The 15383-nt window shown below is 49.6% G+C and overlaps 1 protein-coding gene, 1 long non-coding RNA gene and 1 pseudogene across 9 annotated transcripts in view; 2 read left to right on the top strand and 1 right to left on the bottom strand.

Moving 5' to 3' along the window:
• LOC137218479 (uncharacterized) overlaps window positions 1-8928 on the top strand; it is a 32021-nt gene extending 23093 nt beyond the window's left edge. Inside the window, exons 3-5 of the long non-coding RNA XR_010940714.1 lie at window positions 2111-2359; window positions 3027-3225; window positions 7382-8928. This is a non-coding gene — a long non-coding RNA (uncharacterized lncRNA). The remainder of the gene's footprint in view (window positions 1-2110; window positions 2360-3026; window positions 3226-7381) is intronic.
• The window catches only part of PPP2R5C (protein phosphatase 2 regulatory subunit B'gamma), a 130070-nt gene extending 115161 nt beyond the window's left edge, over window positions 1-14909 (bottom strand). For 5 of the 8 annotated variants that reach the window (XM_067725352.1, XM_067725342.1, XM_067725331.1 and 2 more), the window contains exons 1-3: window positions 14700-14909; window positions 13702-13767; window positions 743-905 (exon numbers count right to left, since the gene is read on the bottom strand). In XM_067725352.1, the coding sequence (XP_067581453.1) occupies window positions 743-905; window positions 13702-13767; window positions 14700-14735 (265 nt within the window). In that variant the 5' untranslated portion in view covers window positions 14736-14909. Of the gene's footprint in view, window positions 1-742; window positions 906-13701; window positions 13768-14206; window positions 14333-14699 lie in introns of those variants that run through there. The other 3 variants (XM_067725311.1, XM_067725302.1, XM_067725389.1) reach the window with 3 other exon arrangements.
• On the top strand, window positions 3730-6209 carry LOC137222264 (ATP synthase subunit g, mitochondrial pseudogene; annotated as a pseudogene).
• Window positions 14910-15383: the final 474 nt, after the last annotated feature.

Here is a 15383-nt window from a genome sequence, read left to right on the forward strand (position 1 = left end):
TCTGATGTTTCATTACACTAGGCTTATATTTTAGTAAACGTGGAAGTGTTCAGAGGTTCACATTTGACTTTGGGGTCCTTACCCTATTTCCCCAATAAGGTTTCATGTACTTCAAGATCTCCTAGAGGAGCACTTTTAGGGGCTGAACACCCTCAGACGCAAAGGGGTGGCTGTGCTGTTTGGGGGGACGTTTGAAGCAAAGAGCACTGTTCCCTGACTAGTCTCAAGGAGGAAACCCTGGGCAGAGGTACTCCCCAAATGACTCACAAGGAGCAAGTCCATAGGGGACTATGGTTATAGCCCTCACTTCCCCAACACCAGAATAATGAAGAGCTTCTACCACAGTTTTTACAATTACTCCACTTGTAGTTACTCCTTTCTGAATTTCTGGAGCTCTAAGCAAATGAAAGAGGAGAATTACTTAAAAGAAAATTGGCTAGCTTAATTACAATTAACAGGAAAAGATTTAAAGTCTTTCCTCTGCATGTGTGTGTTTTTTTTTAAGTGTTTTGTACCTGTAATGTACTCATGATTACATTTTTATCTTAAATGGCTCTGGAATTTGAAATATTAGTTGGTTAAGTTAGTGACATTCAATCTAAAAAAACTGAATAAAGAAAAAATAACCCTACAGAATTTAAACACAGCAAAGGTACAAGAAACTAGCAAACTATCAAAAAGTTACTCTTTCCCCCTAAATGGGGAAACTTTTAACTTTTGAAAGATGAATAATAAAAATTACCTTTTAAAGATGGTAGTTTTTGAAGTTCTCTATTATTGCTGGCGCTAAACCTGGAAGAATTTTGCCGTTTGTCTTTCTTCACTACGGGCTGAGGGGCTGGCACTTTTACTTTACTAGATACTGCAGACGGGGCAGCAACAAGGCTGTTTTTCCTGCTGGGAATCTGTTTCCAAAATGAAAACAAAAACAAATGAGTACGTCAAATGGTTGTATTTTATAGCACAATTAGCATAGGCAAAAAATACACATAAAAATGCAAGTTTTGGACTTCCCTGGTGGCACAGTGGTTAAGAGTCCGCCTGCCAACGCAGGGTACACGGATTCCAGCCCTGGTCCAGGAAGATCCCACATGCCGCAGAGCAACTAAGCCCACGAGCCACGACTACGGAGCCCATGTGCCACAACCACTGAAAGCCCGCGCGCCTAGAGCCCATGCTCCGCAACAAGAGAAGCCACCGCAATGAGAAGCCCGAGTACCGCAACGAAGAGCAGCCCCTGCTCGCCGTAACTAAAGAAAGCTCGCACGCAGCAACGAAGACCCAACGCAGCCATAAATAAATAAATAAAATAAATAAAAATTTTTTAAAATGCAAGTTTTGCTCTGGGATAGTCTCCTTCACGCTACTGTAAACAACTCAACCCCTTATAGTTGCTGGAGTTTGAGGCTACATCCCACCCCTACCAATGCTACATTTCAAGAGACTTCACAGATATACCTAATTTCCCGTATCTTCTTTCAAACTTCTTCCTTATAGGTTGATGATAGTGACTCTCCAAAGATGTTCACATCCTAATTCCTGGATCCTATGAATATGTTTCCTTACTTGGCAAAAGGGACTCGGCAGGTGTGATGAGGTTAAGGATCCTGGGATGGCAGATGATCCTGGGTCATCAGGAAGGGCCCCACGTAATCACACAGGTCTTTGCGAGACAAGAGAAGGCAAGGAGGCCACGAAGCAGAGGTCAGAGGACGGAAGATGCTACGCTGCTGGCTGTGATGACAGAGGAAGGGGCCCTGAGCCAAGGAGTGCAGGTGGCCTCTAGAAGCTGGAAAAGCCCAGAAAACGATTCTCCTCTAGAGCCTCCAGAAAGGACTGGCCAGGCTGACACCTTAATTTCAGCCCATTTCAGACTTCTGACCTCCAGAACTCTAAGATAATGAGCTTGTGTTCTTTTAAGCCATTAAGCTTGTGGTCATTTGTACAGCACCAACAAGAAACTAGTATAGCTGAATACCTTATAAATGACAGCTTTCCCTGTTTGCTCACATTCAGCCCTCAAAAACCAGTAAAGGCTACCGAAAGGCGCTTTCCTCTTGAGCAACAGGAAATGCCCTTGTTTCTAGCCTTTCCTTGCATTCGTCTCCAGGCTCCAGATTCTGTGTGCTCATCTCCAGCCTGCTCCGTGACAACTAGGCTGTCCCACGACGCGCAGTTGACATGCAAGGTGAGGAGCATTGCCAGCACTCAAGCAGAGGCGGTGGATGAGTGTGAGGGCACACGCAGCAGAGCCGGGGGTCCCCTGTCATCCGTGCAGGCTAACGGGTCGAGCTTGCCCAGGAGCCCTGTGGAGCTTGGCTGTGCTCGGCCCCAGCAGTGACGGCTGACAGCCACAGAGGTGAGTGTCCGCTGTCAAGATTCTTTGTGCAACACACTCCCTCCTGTCTGCTCAAGGATGGACTCTGTACGTGCACACAGGCTCTTTTAAAAAGCCCACCAAACTCGTCCTAGAAACACGACACTGCCAATTCCCTTCCGATTACAGAGCGCCAAAGAGACACACTGACTTGAGCCCCCAACTATATGCTCTCATCCTTGAATGGGATTTTTACTAAGAAGTGAGAGCTGCTTTATTTTTTAATAAGGTGCTTAAGGATATTTGGAAAGAGTTTTCCAAGAAGCCATACTGCCACGCACAGACAGAACTCTGAACCGTGAGCCAGGGCCTGGGTTCCCTTTTCTCCTACAGCCAACAGCTCCGTCCTCGAAATGTGCTTTCTTGGGCTCTGACCACGATGTCTGTCGTTCTTTCCACCTAATCATGAAAGCATGGGTCTTTCTTCCTTACAAACACCGTCCATAACTCTCCTGTTCCACGGAATTCCCCAAGTTAAAACCATCCTGCACAGCTTTCTCTAGATGCCCCCAGAAAGCCCTAGCGGTTACTCCACAGTCTCAAACAGCCCCTCCTAGGAGACGTACTCGTTTCCAATGTTGTTACAGACACACACGTCCTGCACACTAAAGTCCGTTTCCTTTTTATTCTCCTGTAATGCCGAACCCAGTGCCATGCACATAATGACCGTGACAAACAGCTGGGTACAGACATGAGCAAAAACAACACCGCTGCTCCTACCCAGACAGGAGAATGGACTGTGCGTCTTACCAAACGAAGCTTTTTGCACTAGGACTGGGTGATCCGGCCAATACACGGAGCAGACCGAGGCCAGGGGTATCGACAGCCACCACAGGGCGCACGCTGAGGTAAGGCTTCCAACGTCCGGGACAACAGTTACCCGAACACCTGCCGCCTCTCCCTCTGGCCTCCCTCCAGAGCGCTCTCCTCGGGACGGGACGGGCAGAGTGAGTGTCTAGCAAAGAAAACCTGGCTCCATCACCCCCTCCAGCTTAAGGGCTGTCTCCAAACTCCCGCAACCGCGGTCACCACCTCCCTGCTCGGGCTGGGCCTGGCGGCCCGCTCTCCACGCTCAGGTCCTGGCGAGGCCCTCCCCGCTGCCCAGGCGTCGCTCCTGGCCCCCTCGGCTGTAACTCCGTCCCTCTGCCAACCCCGAGGGGACGTCCCCGCACAGGGACCCGTAGCTGAGGCGCCTGCGAAGTCTGAGGGTTGCTCTGAGGACGTGCGAGGACCCGAAGGGGAGGAGCTCTATGTGTGCGTGCGTGCGCGCCCGCGCGCGCACTGAGAGCCCGCGTGCAGCCGGCGTGAGGCCGAGGCCGACGCGGCCCCAGGCGCCCAGGCTAGGAAGCCCCCCTCTATCTGAAGGAGCTGGAAGCCATGGAGAGCGTTCGGGCTGGGCGATGACACAGAAAGCTTTCCCTTTTTAAAAGGCCCTCAGGCTCAGGTGTGGAAGCCGAAGGGCCCACAAGAAGGCTTTTGGTTGTCTAGACAGGAGGTCAAGACCCGGAAGCGGAGGCGCGTGGGCGGGGGGGGGGTGTCTCTGGGAACCCAGGCTCCCGCAGATGGCGGATGGTGGGACGAGTCACCGATGTGGCACGGAAAACGACTAGAAATAAGCCCAACGGTGAAGGGGCTGCGGCACCCGGGTGGCGATTCCACATGAACGAGGCGAGGAGTCGGAACTCAACGCATCTCCCGCTCCCTCCACGGCTGCTTTATCTGTATCACACTAACCAGTAGCTGAAACCCCATAGCGGCATGCCTTTCCATCAAAGCAGTGTGGTACTGGCGTAAGGACAGACATGCAGATAGATGGATGGAACAGAATTAAGAGCCAAGACCACTCAATGGGAAAAGAACAGTCTCTTCAACCAATGACGCTGGGACAGCTGGGTAACCACATGCAAAAGAATGAAATGGGGGGGGGGGGAATCCCTACCTCACACATAAACAAAAATTATAAACAAAAATTAACTCAAAACAGATCAATGACCAGTCATATTCACGACCTAAATTTAAGAGCTAAAACCATAAAACTCTTAAGAGAATACAGAGGTAAATCTTCATGACCTTGGATTTGACAGTCGGTTCTTAGATATAACGCCAGAACCACAAGCAACAAAAGAAAAAACATAAATTGGACTTAATACAAATTTAAAACTTTTGTGCATCAAAGACACACACACACACACAAAGACACAAAAGACACTTTTTATTAAGAAAGTGAAAAGACAATCCATGGAATGGGAGAAAATATCTGCGACTTTTGTAATAAGGGTCTAGTACCCAGAATGTACAGGCAATATCAGAGATACTGGAGGAATTCCAGGTCCTGCTCCAGACCACGGCAATAAAGCAAACATCACAATGAAGCAGTCACGTGAAGTGTTTGGTTTCCTAGGGCATATAAAAGTCATGTTTACACTACACTGTAGTCTATTAAGTGTGCAATAGCATTACGTCTAAAACAATGTACACACCTTAATTAAAAATACTTTATTGCTAAAAAATGCCAACCATCATCTGACAGCACAGGGTTGTCAGAAACCTTCAATTTATAAAAACAACAGTATCTGCAAAGTACAACACAGTGAAGTGCAATAAAACAAGGTATGCCTGCGTTAAGAACTCCAACAACAGAAAGACAAACACCCATTTAAAAAACTGGCAAAGGGGGCTTTCCTGGTGGCGCAGTGGTTAAGAATCCGCCTGCCAATGCAGGGGACACAGGTTTGAGCCCTGGTGCGGGAAGATCCCACATGCCGTGGAGCAACTAAGCCCGTGTGCCACAGCTACTGAGCCTGCGCTCTAGAGCCCGCGGGCCACAACTACTGAAGCCCGCGCGCCTAGAGCCCATGCTCCGCAACAAGAGAAGCCACTGCAATGAGAAGCCCATGCACTGCAACGAAGTGTAGCCCCCACTTGCCACAACTAGAGAAAGCCCGTGCGCAGCACCAAAGACCCAGTGCATCCGGGGAAAAAAAAACCTGGCAAAGAACTTGAACAGACATTTCTCTGAAGATATACAAATGGCCAATAAGCACATGAAAAGATGCTCAAGATCTTTAGCCATTAGGCAAAATGCAGATGAAAACCACGATGGCATAAGACTTCACACCCACTAGGGTGGCTATAATTTTAAAAAAAAGAGAAAAAGGAAAACAAGTGTTAGGGAGGATGTGGAGAAATTGGAAACACGAGTGCACACAGCACTCACCGAATGCATACTGCTTGAGGGCAGGGGCCCTGCTGTGTCCCGTGCTGAATCCCCAGCACCTGCGATGGCGCTCAGCACATAGTAGGACCTCAGAACGTACCTGCTGGATGACTATGAGTGAGTGAATCTACTGAAGGGAAGCCTGCAACGTGAAAGAGAATGACCCATTCAACCGGCCAGTCGGGACAACGGACTTTCTGTCCTAGAACCACAGCCCAGTTTGTCCGTAACCTCGCGGAAAAGGCCCTAGCGCAGGTCGACACTGCTGTGACTTACCTGAAGCCTCAACTGGCCATACTTTGGCACTATGCCAAGGTTGAGCTGGTCCCTCCAACCCCTGCTGAGATCCCTACAGCTATTCAGAGCTTGAAAAAAATTGTCAGTGGTGCTCAAACTGGTAGCTTCAAACAGCTCACAGTTAAGGAAGCTCTGCTGAATGGTTTGGTGGCCACTGAGGTGTGGACGTGGTTTCATGCCGGAGCGATCACAGGCATGTGTGGCATCATTGGCTATGATGTTTGAAGACCAATCTTTCACATGTGATTATATTTGCTTTATTATTTCGGTGTTCTTGGACCATGTATGAGCAGACAGTTTTTTGAATAAAATAAGGCAATGTGTCAAAAAAAAAAAAGGAAGGAAGGAAGAAGGGAATGAAGTCAGGGAGGGAGGGAGGAAAGAAAGAAAGGAAGGAAGGAAGGGAGGGAGGGAGGGAGGGAGGAAGGGAGGGAGAAGGAGAAAGGCCAGATGAAGGGAGGAAGATGACTCTGGGAGAGAGAATGTTCCCTCCCACTACAGAGCCCATCCTCTCCCTCTGACCACACCGTACTGCTTCCGGTGCGATCCGGACCAAACCAGAACAGTCCAGAGAGGTTTGCTCTGTCATGCAGGGCTCAGAGTGGATCAAGTGAAATGGGAAAGTACAGACTTCGCACTACTTTCTTTTTTAAACCATGTGTGTTCTGACCCCCGCACCCCCCCCCCCCGCACCCCCGCCGCCGCCGTAAAGATATACGTCTAAAAAGAAAGACGAAGACGAGAAGCAGACAAGGTGGCTGTCTCCCTGGGGCCTCTCTGGGTCCACTCCTGTGGGGACTGGCGTGGCCTCCTCTGTGTTTCCGGTGGGGTCTTTAGAACGTAGGCGGGTCCTGGACCAAGTGGTAAGCAGGGCCTCCTTCCCACCTCACCACCAAAGCCCCTTCTCACATGTTTCTTTACCCTATTTTACCCATCTCCTTCTCTTTTCCCAATTTATGTCTTTTCTCTTAAATTTAATCTTAAATTTGATATTTCATATTAAGAAGAGTGATAGCTAACAAAGTTAAGTTCAGTGCGCTCACATTAGAGTTATTTTGGAAGCTACTGCTAGGGTCTAAGGCAGCTCTGTCCAGTAGAACTTTCTGTGAAGTGGGAAATGCTCCCTATCTACTGTCCAGCAGGGGAGCCATTGGCCACGTGTGGCCACTGGGCACTTGAAATGTGGCTAGTGTGACCAAGGAACTGAATTTCTCAATGTAATGTATTTTTCATTAACTTAGACAGCCACGTGTGGCTAAAGGCTAACTAACCTCTTGGATGGCGCAGGTCCAGCACCTCAGAGCCGCCAGGTACCCACTGCGCAAAACCAGCTTTAGGTTGGAGCTAACGCCCCTTTAGAGCCATGCTCAAGTTCATCTTTAAAAAACACTTATGATAAAGGAAAACGCAAAGTCTTCCAACTAACAAAGATTTTCTTCCTCCCACCCTTGGAGAGTTAAATTTCTAGGCCGGTTCTCTCACTCCCCCAGGTGGAGAAGACGAAGATGACACTGTCGCCGGCGTTTGGGAAGCAGCCCTTCCCAGCATCAGCTGTTCTCAAACCTGAGGGAGAAGCACGGCCCGGGGAGTCTCCGCTCCACACGACAGACTGACAGCAAGATGCAAGGCTGTTACCAAAATGCTGGGCCAAACCAGATGGCATCACTCCCTGACCTGGGCAGGTGCCCAACATTCAAGGAAACACTGAAGACTTTCTCGAGTTGTGATCTGTCAGAGGAATTTTCCCTGTGACTTAGGAAAATGTCCCCATGACATGCTGGTGCAGACTGACTCTCCCAGCTCCCCACACGCAGGTGGAAACCTCGCCACCACCGTGGGGCAGGGCTCAAGGCTTGCATTCGCTCGCAGCTGCTTCCACGAACTGCAACACTTCACGTGATTTCACGTAAGTCGCTTGAAGGACTCTTTCTAGAATTACACATCATGTAACGGAGCTCTTATTTAAGAGGGACAGGGATGCTGACTGATCTTATCTGCCAGCTTACCTGCTACACACACGCCACATCCAACACGCACTCAGGAACTCCACAATTTAATGGCGATCCTGTGTTTGCTTAGATGCTTTCAGACATCTGATTTCCTCACTCAAAGCTCCAGGTGGCTCTTTACAAGAACGTGCTCCATCTTGTCCCATCTATTCAGCGGCTGCACGTGTGACTGACTGGGGCGGGGGGCGGGGGCAAGTTACTCCCAAGTCTCCTGAATGTCCAAGCTCAACAGATGTGACACTTCACAAGTAACAGAAAACAGTGCTTCACGAGTAAGGACAATAGCATACTCTTTATCTTACCAGTGCTTGCACAGGACGAGAGACGCTCAAAACAAACCTTTCTCTCTCTCTCACAGGGAAATAAAGGCTGTCCAAGGCACTATACATAATAAATAGTTGGTGCAGCAAATGACTGCTATTCAAACTGAAAATATGGAAAAAATACGCTCCAAGATGGTGAGAAAAACCTTCCTTTAAATTTTAGAAAAAATGAACTTGAGTTGGAGCTAAAAAGATGAAAGGATTCAGATAAACAAGAAAGAGGATGGGAAAAAGTATTCTACAACAGTTCTCAAAGTGGGGTCCCTTAGGCCCCTTCTGGGATCTACTATTTTTATGATAACACCAAGACACGCTTTGCCTTTATAACCATTGTTATGTTGATTTTTCAAGGCTACCAGAGATGTGGTATCAAAACAGACTGAACGCAGGCGCAGACCTGAGAGGCCAGCTGTCTTTTATTAAGCCAGACATTAAAGAGATTTGCAAAAATATAGAGCAATGCCATTTTTTCCGTGAACTTCTGTAAATAGTTTTCTCATAAAAAGACTCTAGGGCTTCCCTGGTGGCGCAGTGGTTGAGAGTCCGCCTGCCAATGCAGGGGACGCGGGTTCTTGCCCCGGTCCGGGAGGATCCCACATGCCGCGGAGCGGCTGGGCCCGTGAGCCATGGCCGCTGGGCCTGTGCGTCCGGAGCCTGTGCTCCGCGACGGGAGAGGCCGCAGCAGTGAGTGCGTACCGAAAAAAAAAAAAAGACTCTATTTATATTAACATGTAATGGGTGTGTTATTAGATGAATTAATGCATATTTAAAAATTTTCAATTTTAGTTTCTAATATGAAAAACACCTGAAAGCTACAGCCCACCTAGATCAGAGCTCTTTGGGACCCTCATGAGTTTTGATGTCCCTTTTGTTTCAGCAGCACTGCTCTTCTCACGAACACGTGGCAGGCATGATTTGCAAGCAAATGCACGTGCTCTGTGGAGGGATCTTTCTAGAGCAGTGGTTGCAACACGGGGCCATTTTGCCCTCCAGGAGACACTGGGCAACGTCGAGAGGCACTTTTGGTTGTCACCACTGGAGGGGACGGGGAGCTACTGGCATCTAGTGGGGCTGACCAAGGATGCCGGGGAACATGCACAGGATCACAGGGCGGCCCCGCAGGGAACACCTGGCCATGGTGCTGAGGGTGGGCTGCCGCTCAAGGGCAGCGGTGTCACCCGTGGGAGACACTCAGGGCCTACCAAGCATCCAGCTTGTAGCGCAGGGCAGGAGTGGGCGCCAAAGAGGGGGCGGCTCAGGGAAGCCTCACTCCCCCGAGGACAGTGAGCTCACGGCACCTCCGGACCCCAAGTCCTTCCAGTCAGCAGCGGACTGTCCTCTCTGCAGAGCCATCCTTCCTGAACACCGTGGCTCTAAGCAAAGATGATGCGGACTGATTGGAAGAATGGCAATTAAAAGCAGGGAACTCCCATTTCCTATAAAATAATTACGTAAGAATTTCAAAAAAGTTTTTTTTTTTTTTTGGCTGCGTGGCATGCGGGATTAGTTCCCCAACCAGGGATCGAACCTGTACCCCCCACAGTGGAAGCGCAGAGTGAACCACTGGACCGCCAGGGAAGTCCCACCACAAAAGTTCTTAAAGTACTATTCCTTTGAGTCCTCTCTGCGTTTCACCGGAGTCCAGTTTAGGGTTGTACTGGAAAAAGTCGGGAAGAGAACGATGGAAAAAGCGGCATGGGAGGCCCCCAGTGAGAGCCTGAGCTCAGAATTCAGCCTCCAGACAGAGGCTTTTGGTGTTTGGGGACAGGAGTCGGGGACTCTCTTCTCGGGAGGGGACAGTCACAGCCGCCTCCCCAGAAAACCCACACAGCAACACAACCACTTCCTCGTCCTCCTCCAACTCACTCAGCTTAAAACGCCTGCTACAGAGTCACATGACTGGAGAGTCAAAAAATGTTTCATGGAAAGGTGTCTTTCATAAAAACGTTATTCCCATTAACATGTAACGGGTGTTACTGTTACTACTAGATGAATTAGTAAATATTTCTAAAATTTCAGTTTAAATTTCTAAGACACAATTCCAACACCGATGAGACCCCAGCAAGACTTGGCTCCCTGTCTCCGGAACCCTGGGGGCAAGGGGCCAGGGGACTGTAAACGGATAGGTCATAAAGAGAAAGCAAAGTTACCACTAAAGGTGGAAGGGGTCAAAATAAGCTAACAAGTTGGAGAGAGGATTGTTCAGCTTTCCTTTCAGCAACAGATATTACGTAAGAGTTGCTGTAGAGACTTTCAAACAAAACTGAGCTGAAGCAGGATAAGTAAGATACACAACTGGAGAAAAACACACAACGACCTTTAATGTGCTTACAACGAATCACTTTACAAAAAGCGCGAACACTTTTTAAAACGTAACTTTGGACACAGTACACAAATTAAAATAACGGTATCAAAACCCACGGCTGCATGGTCTGATCCCCTAAAATGGACTTTAGGAATCTCTGAGCAATTTACTAGGATTCTAAGTGTGCATCCAATGAGCCTAGCTATGTTTCTACAGACTTGAGTGTTGCACTGAGAACAGCTGCTCAAAGATGAGTTCCCTCTGTCCATCTCCACAGTTTTCCAAGGTCAAGTTACCTGTGAGCCCATTTGCATCCTCACTCCTTAAAAGTGTGCTATGAAATAAACCAGCAGGATGTACTGGGCGGAAACAGATTCCCAGGACACGTATGGATAAGCAAATCAAACATTAAACATTCTATTGGAAAGAGAAAAAAAGCAAAGAAAGATGTTCCAATACACATCGTTCAAGGAATAGGAGTTTCTACCAAAAGACAAAAGTTGCGCAGCAGCAGTTACGACTCTTAATGGTATTCTGTTACATGGGAAGACATATCCTGCCAGATATCTTGCAGGGAAAACTTTCAAGAGAGGTCACGCCTAATCTATCCCATAAACTTAAAAATGGCCAAACCTGAAACTCACCAAGTCGTTTTAGGGAAGAGGAAACAGGGCCACAGAAGTTAGGTGCCATCGTTTATGGCCATCAGGAGTCAGCATTTTATTCACTAAGCCCCTGGCTGAAGCACTCTATCCTTTACTGCAGGACTTCTTGCTAAAAACCCACGCCATCAAATGTCCCCCTGTTCTAACCACAAAGTGGTCTGCAATGTTAGCCACCTGCTCCTTTGTTTTCCGTGAGGCCAGATTATCACCGGCCAGGACTTCTGTGTAAGGACCTTCCCCACATTTGAAGGGGTGTATTATTTAAGTCAACCATAGGCCAAGTTCTTCAACGTTTTCTCTGTTGGGATTACTTCTCTGCCCCGGATGAGCACCTACTCTGCACCTTTTGGGCTGGGCAGCCCTGGATATGCTAACTATCCTAACAGAGGGGTGTCCACAGGGTAACCTGAACCAACGCTGACTGTGAAGGTGACGTGACATCAGAAAGGTTTGAAAAGCAGCGTGGGACTGCAGACCTATGTGAACGGTTCAGGTTAAAATATTCGAGTTCAGAGTAGTATCAGCAGACAGTAGAGGAAGCGAGTGTGTGTAATGGTCTAATTCACCTGCGTGAGTCCATCACACTTGGTAAGGGGGTGGGACTAGAAATGAAGAACAGAGAGGAACACTGAGGTGAGAGAGACAATGGAAAAGCAATGGTCAACTCCAAGTTCAAAGGAACGGAAGTGCCTCAATTTGTGCGCCTGCGAAATATACACAGTGATCTGCCAACTGTCATGTTAATATGCCATGTTGCCTCTGGGATCCTTAGGAGGAAGTAGTGAAGGGCCCAACATTTCAGTATTTTTCAGTGGTAATTTCAAGCTCTGTAGCTCCAGCTCTTAGACAGTAGCGCTAGAAAAGATACAAAAAGACAAGTGGGGCATCACACTCAAGACACTGCAGGCCACACCTCAAGACTCTTAAGCAACTGACCATCTAAGAACCCAATCCACCTTAAACACACATTTTACTTATCATTGGCTTTGGTATCTTTGAGTTACTGAGAGGTTTTCTTCAGATTCAAACTTAACATTTTCCCATCCTTACAGCCAGGTTCTTTCCACTAAAACAGGAATAAATGAAACATACACGCTGATTTTTGTGTGTGTGACACGAACAGTGAGAGACAGGTATGTGAGCAAGAAAGGTTCGGGGGAGCACTAGGAAGTCTAAGCAGTTTTAATGCAAGATCAATAAACCAAAAAAGGGAAAAGGAAAGGCATACACCCTTGCGCAGCAACTAAATTTCATTTAAATCAATTTAGTCAAAAGAGTGACAGGGAAGTAATCAAGTCAAATGCAAGAATGCCACAGTAAAGCTTGACTGCCTGCTATAAAGAAAGGGCAGGGAAAGACTGGCACAAAAATATTGATAATTAAGGAACCTTTCGGATTTCTGTTTTTTGCTTTGGGGAGGGCAACAGATTTGCTGGAATAAACCACCTCCTGAAGAGGAGGGAGGCTTAGAATGTACCAAATGATAAGGAAAAGATAACCTGGGGCTTAAAAAAAAAAAAGAAAAAAAGGCTACTGCAGATAATGGTCTTATCTGCCAGACAGAACTGAACTCTACTCTAATTTGGCTTATAGGAAAGGGTCTGACACTTATAAATTACTGTCATCTGTGATAAGACAAAGGACTTCAACAATCCAGCTCTGGAGAACTATGACACCAAATTAAGCAGCTTCTCTGCTACCAGTGATTCAAAAGGGCCTATTAGCTCTGCCTGGGTCCATGCAGCTCCTAGACCCGTAGCCCAAGGTCCTCCAGTTCAACAACTAGTCACAAGGAAGAAAAGGCAAAGCCAAGTGCTGGCTCTGCAAATGCTATCAAAGCCCAATCCCACCAGGTAGACACAATCCTCATGGAGCACCCCAGCTGTTTCCTCAATGAGCCCAAAGGCAAGAAGCAAAAGTGGTCAGAATTGGCCACTACAAAGAAAAAAATGTGAAAGATGATAGAAGATTGCACAAAAATAGCAAAACTAGATAAGCCAAAATATACCAACATTGTTGGGGAAAGAGGCTAAGGGGAACAGACATCAACAGAGAAAAGCACAGGGCACGAGCAGCAGAGACTGCATCCAGGAAAGCAAGGGTGACAGGAGAAAGAGGCTGAGCTGCTGAGAGACAGATCCGGCCCCTTGTAAAGGAAGAGGGAGGATGGGAAAACTAATAGGAACTTGAACAACTCCAGTATGAGAGAGCCCCTGAAACCAGTCTCCACAGGAGGGCTGCTAGATTTGAGATTTGGGGGGTGGGGGATGAACTTAAAAATACTAGCAGCACAGTTACGCACAACTTTCATTAAAACATTTATATTTCCCCAAAGGCGAATAATACAAACCCAAATAACTAAAATGGAGGATTATGAAAGACACTAGAAAAAAATCTCATACAGGGAAACATTTTAGAAGACCCTAGGTTTTCTCACCCTCATTTTTTCTACCCTAAGTTAAAAGGTGTTCATGAAAAAATGTAAAGTGAATATTTAAGAATAGTTACCTCTGATTCTATTATGTCTTGTCCTTCTTTTGAACTTTTTCCACTTTTCCCTGCTTTTGGCGATTCCTGGGAAACATAAAGCAGAATCAATTAAGCTTCTCAATTTTTAGACTGCTAAACATCAGATAAACCAAAATGCAGTTTTACAAATAGTTATACAATTTAACAATGACTTTTGATAGTTTTAATCAATACCATCAAGAAATTCTACATCGTATGGTTTAGAGATACAATATTGTGATGCGACACCCACCCACCCAAATTCAGATTCTCCTTGTGTTCTTCGTCTGCATTATGTGGCACTGACAACTTTAAGCAGAAACAGGTAAACCCACATTTATACAGCGCTCTCAGCATCTTGAAAGATCCACACCACATCCCTTTTTTTCCTTCCCACCCTAAACCCTGCGAGCGAGGATTTCTGGGGTGATTCTGAAACGCTACAGAGCTCCACCTGAAGCAAAAACATACCCCCCCCCCGCAAATGCAAACGCAGCACACTCACATGCATCGCCGCCGCCGCCACCCAGGATAATAATAGTATTTCAGAGCCCCAGAGCGTCCCTCCGGAAGGCAGACGATTCTTCCTAAGCCTTAAGCGGAGTCCGTTCGCTGCCCATCTCCCCGGCCGGGGGTCCCTGATAGGCGCCTGCACCCTCACCCCTGGAGCCCCTGCCCAGGCGTCTGCGAGGCTGGGTCAACCACCTGCGCGGCCCCACCTGCCCCCTCACGCCCACCGCGCGCGCTGCCCCGAGGCGGGCACCCACGCCGCCCCCCACCTTGGCCGCCACCAGGGCCATCAGGACCCCCGTCCCGGCCTGGGCTCCGCGGCCCCGGCGCGACCCGCCGCCCCCGGCCCCCACCCCGGGAGGGGGCAGAGAGCGCCCCCGCTCTCGCAGCACCCCTGAGCCCCGCCGGGCCCCGCTCCCGGGCAGTTCCCCGCCGCCCTCCGCGCGGTTCCTTGCCCTCCCCGCCCGGCCAGTCCAGCGGCGCGGTACCTGACTCACTTTCTCCTTCTTGTTTTTATTCGGCATGGCTGGTGCGGACCACCGCCGCCGCTCCCGCCACCTGCCCCCCGCAGCAGCAGCTCCCCCGCCCCGGCCGTCGCGCCTCCCCGGCCGCCGCCGCCGCCGCCGCCCGGGGACTGAATCGTTCGCTCGCTCACGGTTCTCCTTTCCCAGGCTCGCGGCGGCGGCGGCGGCGGCGGCGGCGGCGGCGGCGGCGGCGGCGGCGGCGGCGGCGGCGGCGGCGGCGGCGGCGGCGGCGGCGGCGGCGGCGGCGGCGGCGTCTCTCCGCCCCTCCCCCGGCCCAGCCCGGCCCGGCCCGGCCCGGCCCTCCTCTCCCCCTCCCCCTTCGCTCCCCAGCCCTCTGCCGCGCCCCGCCCCTAGTCCGCGGTCCCGCCCCTGCACCTCCTGCACCGCCCGCACCGCCCCCGCGCCGGCCCCGCCCCACCGCCCTCCAGACACCCCGCCATTGGCCGAGGCACCCTCACGTGCCCTAACGCTCTCCTGTATCCCCGCCCCTGCGCGGCCTCGATGTCCCCCGCCGCGCTCCGGCTGGAGTCGGTCTCAGGTGGAGCGGCGGGGGCGGTGGCGGCTGGGTGAGCCGAGCCGAGTTGGGGGAGGGAACCTGGAGCTGCAAACTGAGGCGACAGACCGGGGACCGCTGTGGAGGTTCGGGAC

Source organism: Pseudorca crassidens, chromosome 1, assembly GCF_039906515.1.
Source record: "Pseudorca crassidens isolate mPseCra1 chromosome 1, mPseCra1.hap1, whole genome shotgun sequence".
NCBI lineage: Eukaryota > Metazoa > Chordata > Mammalia > Artiodactyla > Delphinidae > Pseudorca > Pseudorca crassidens.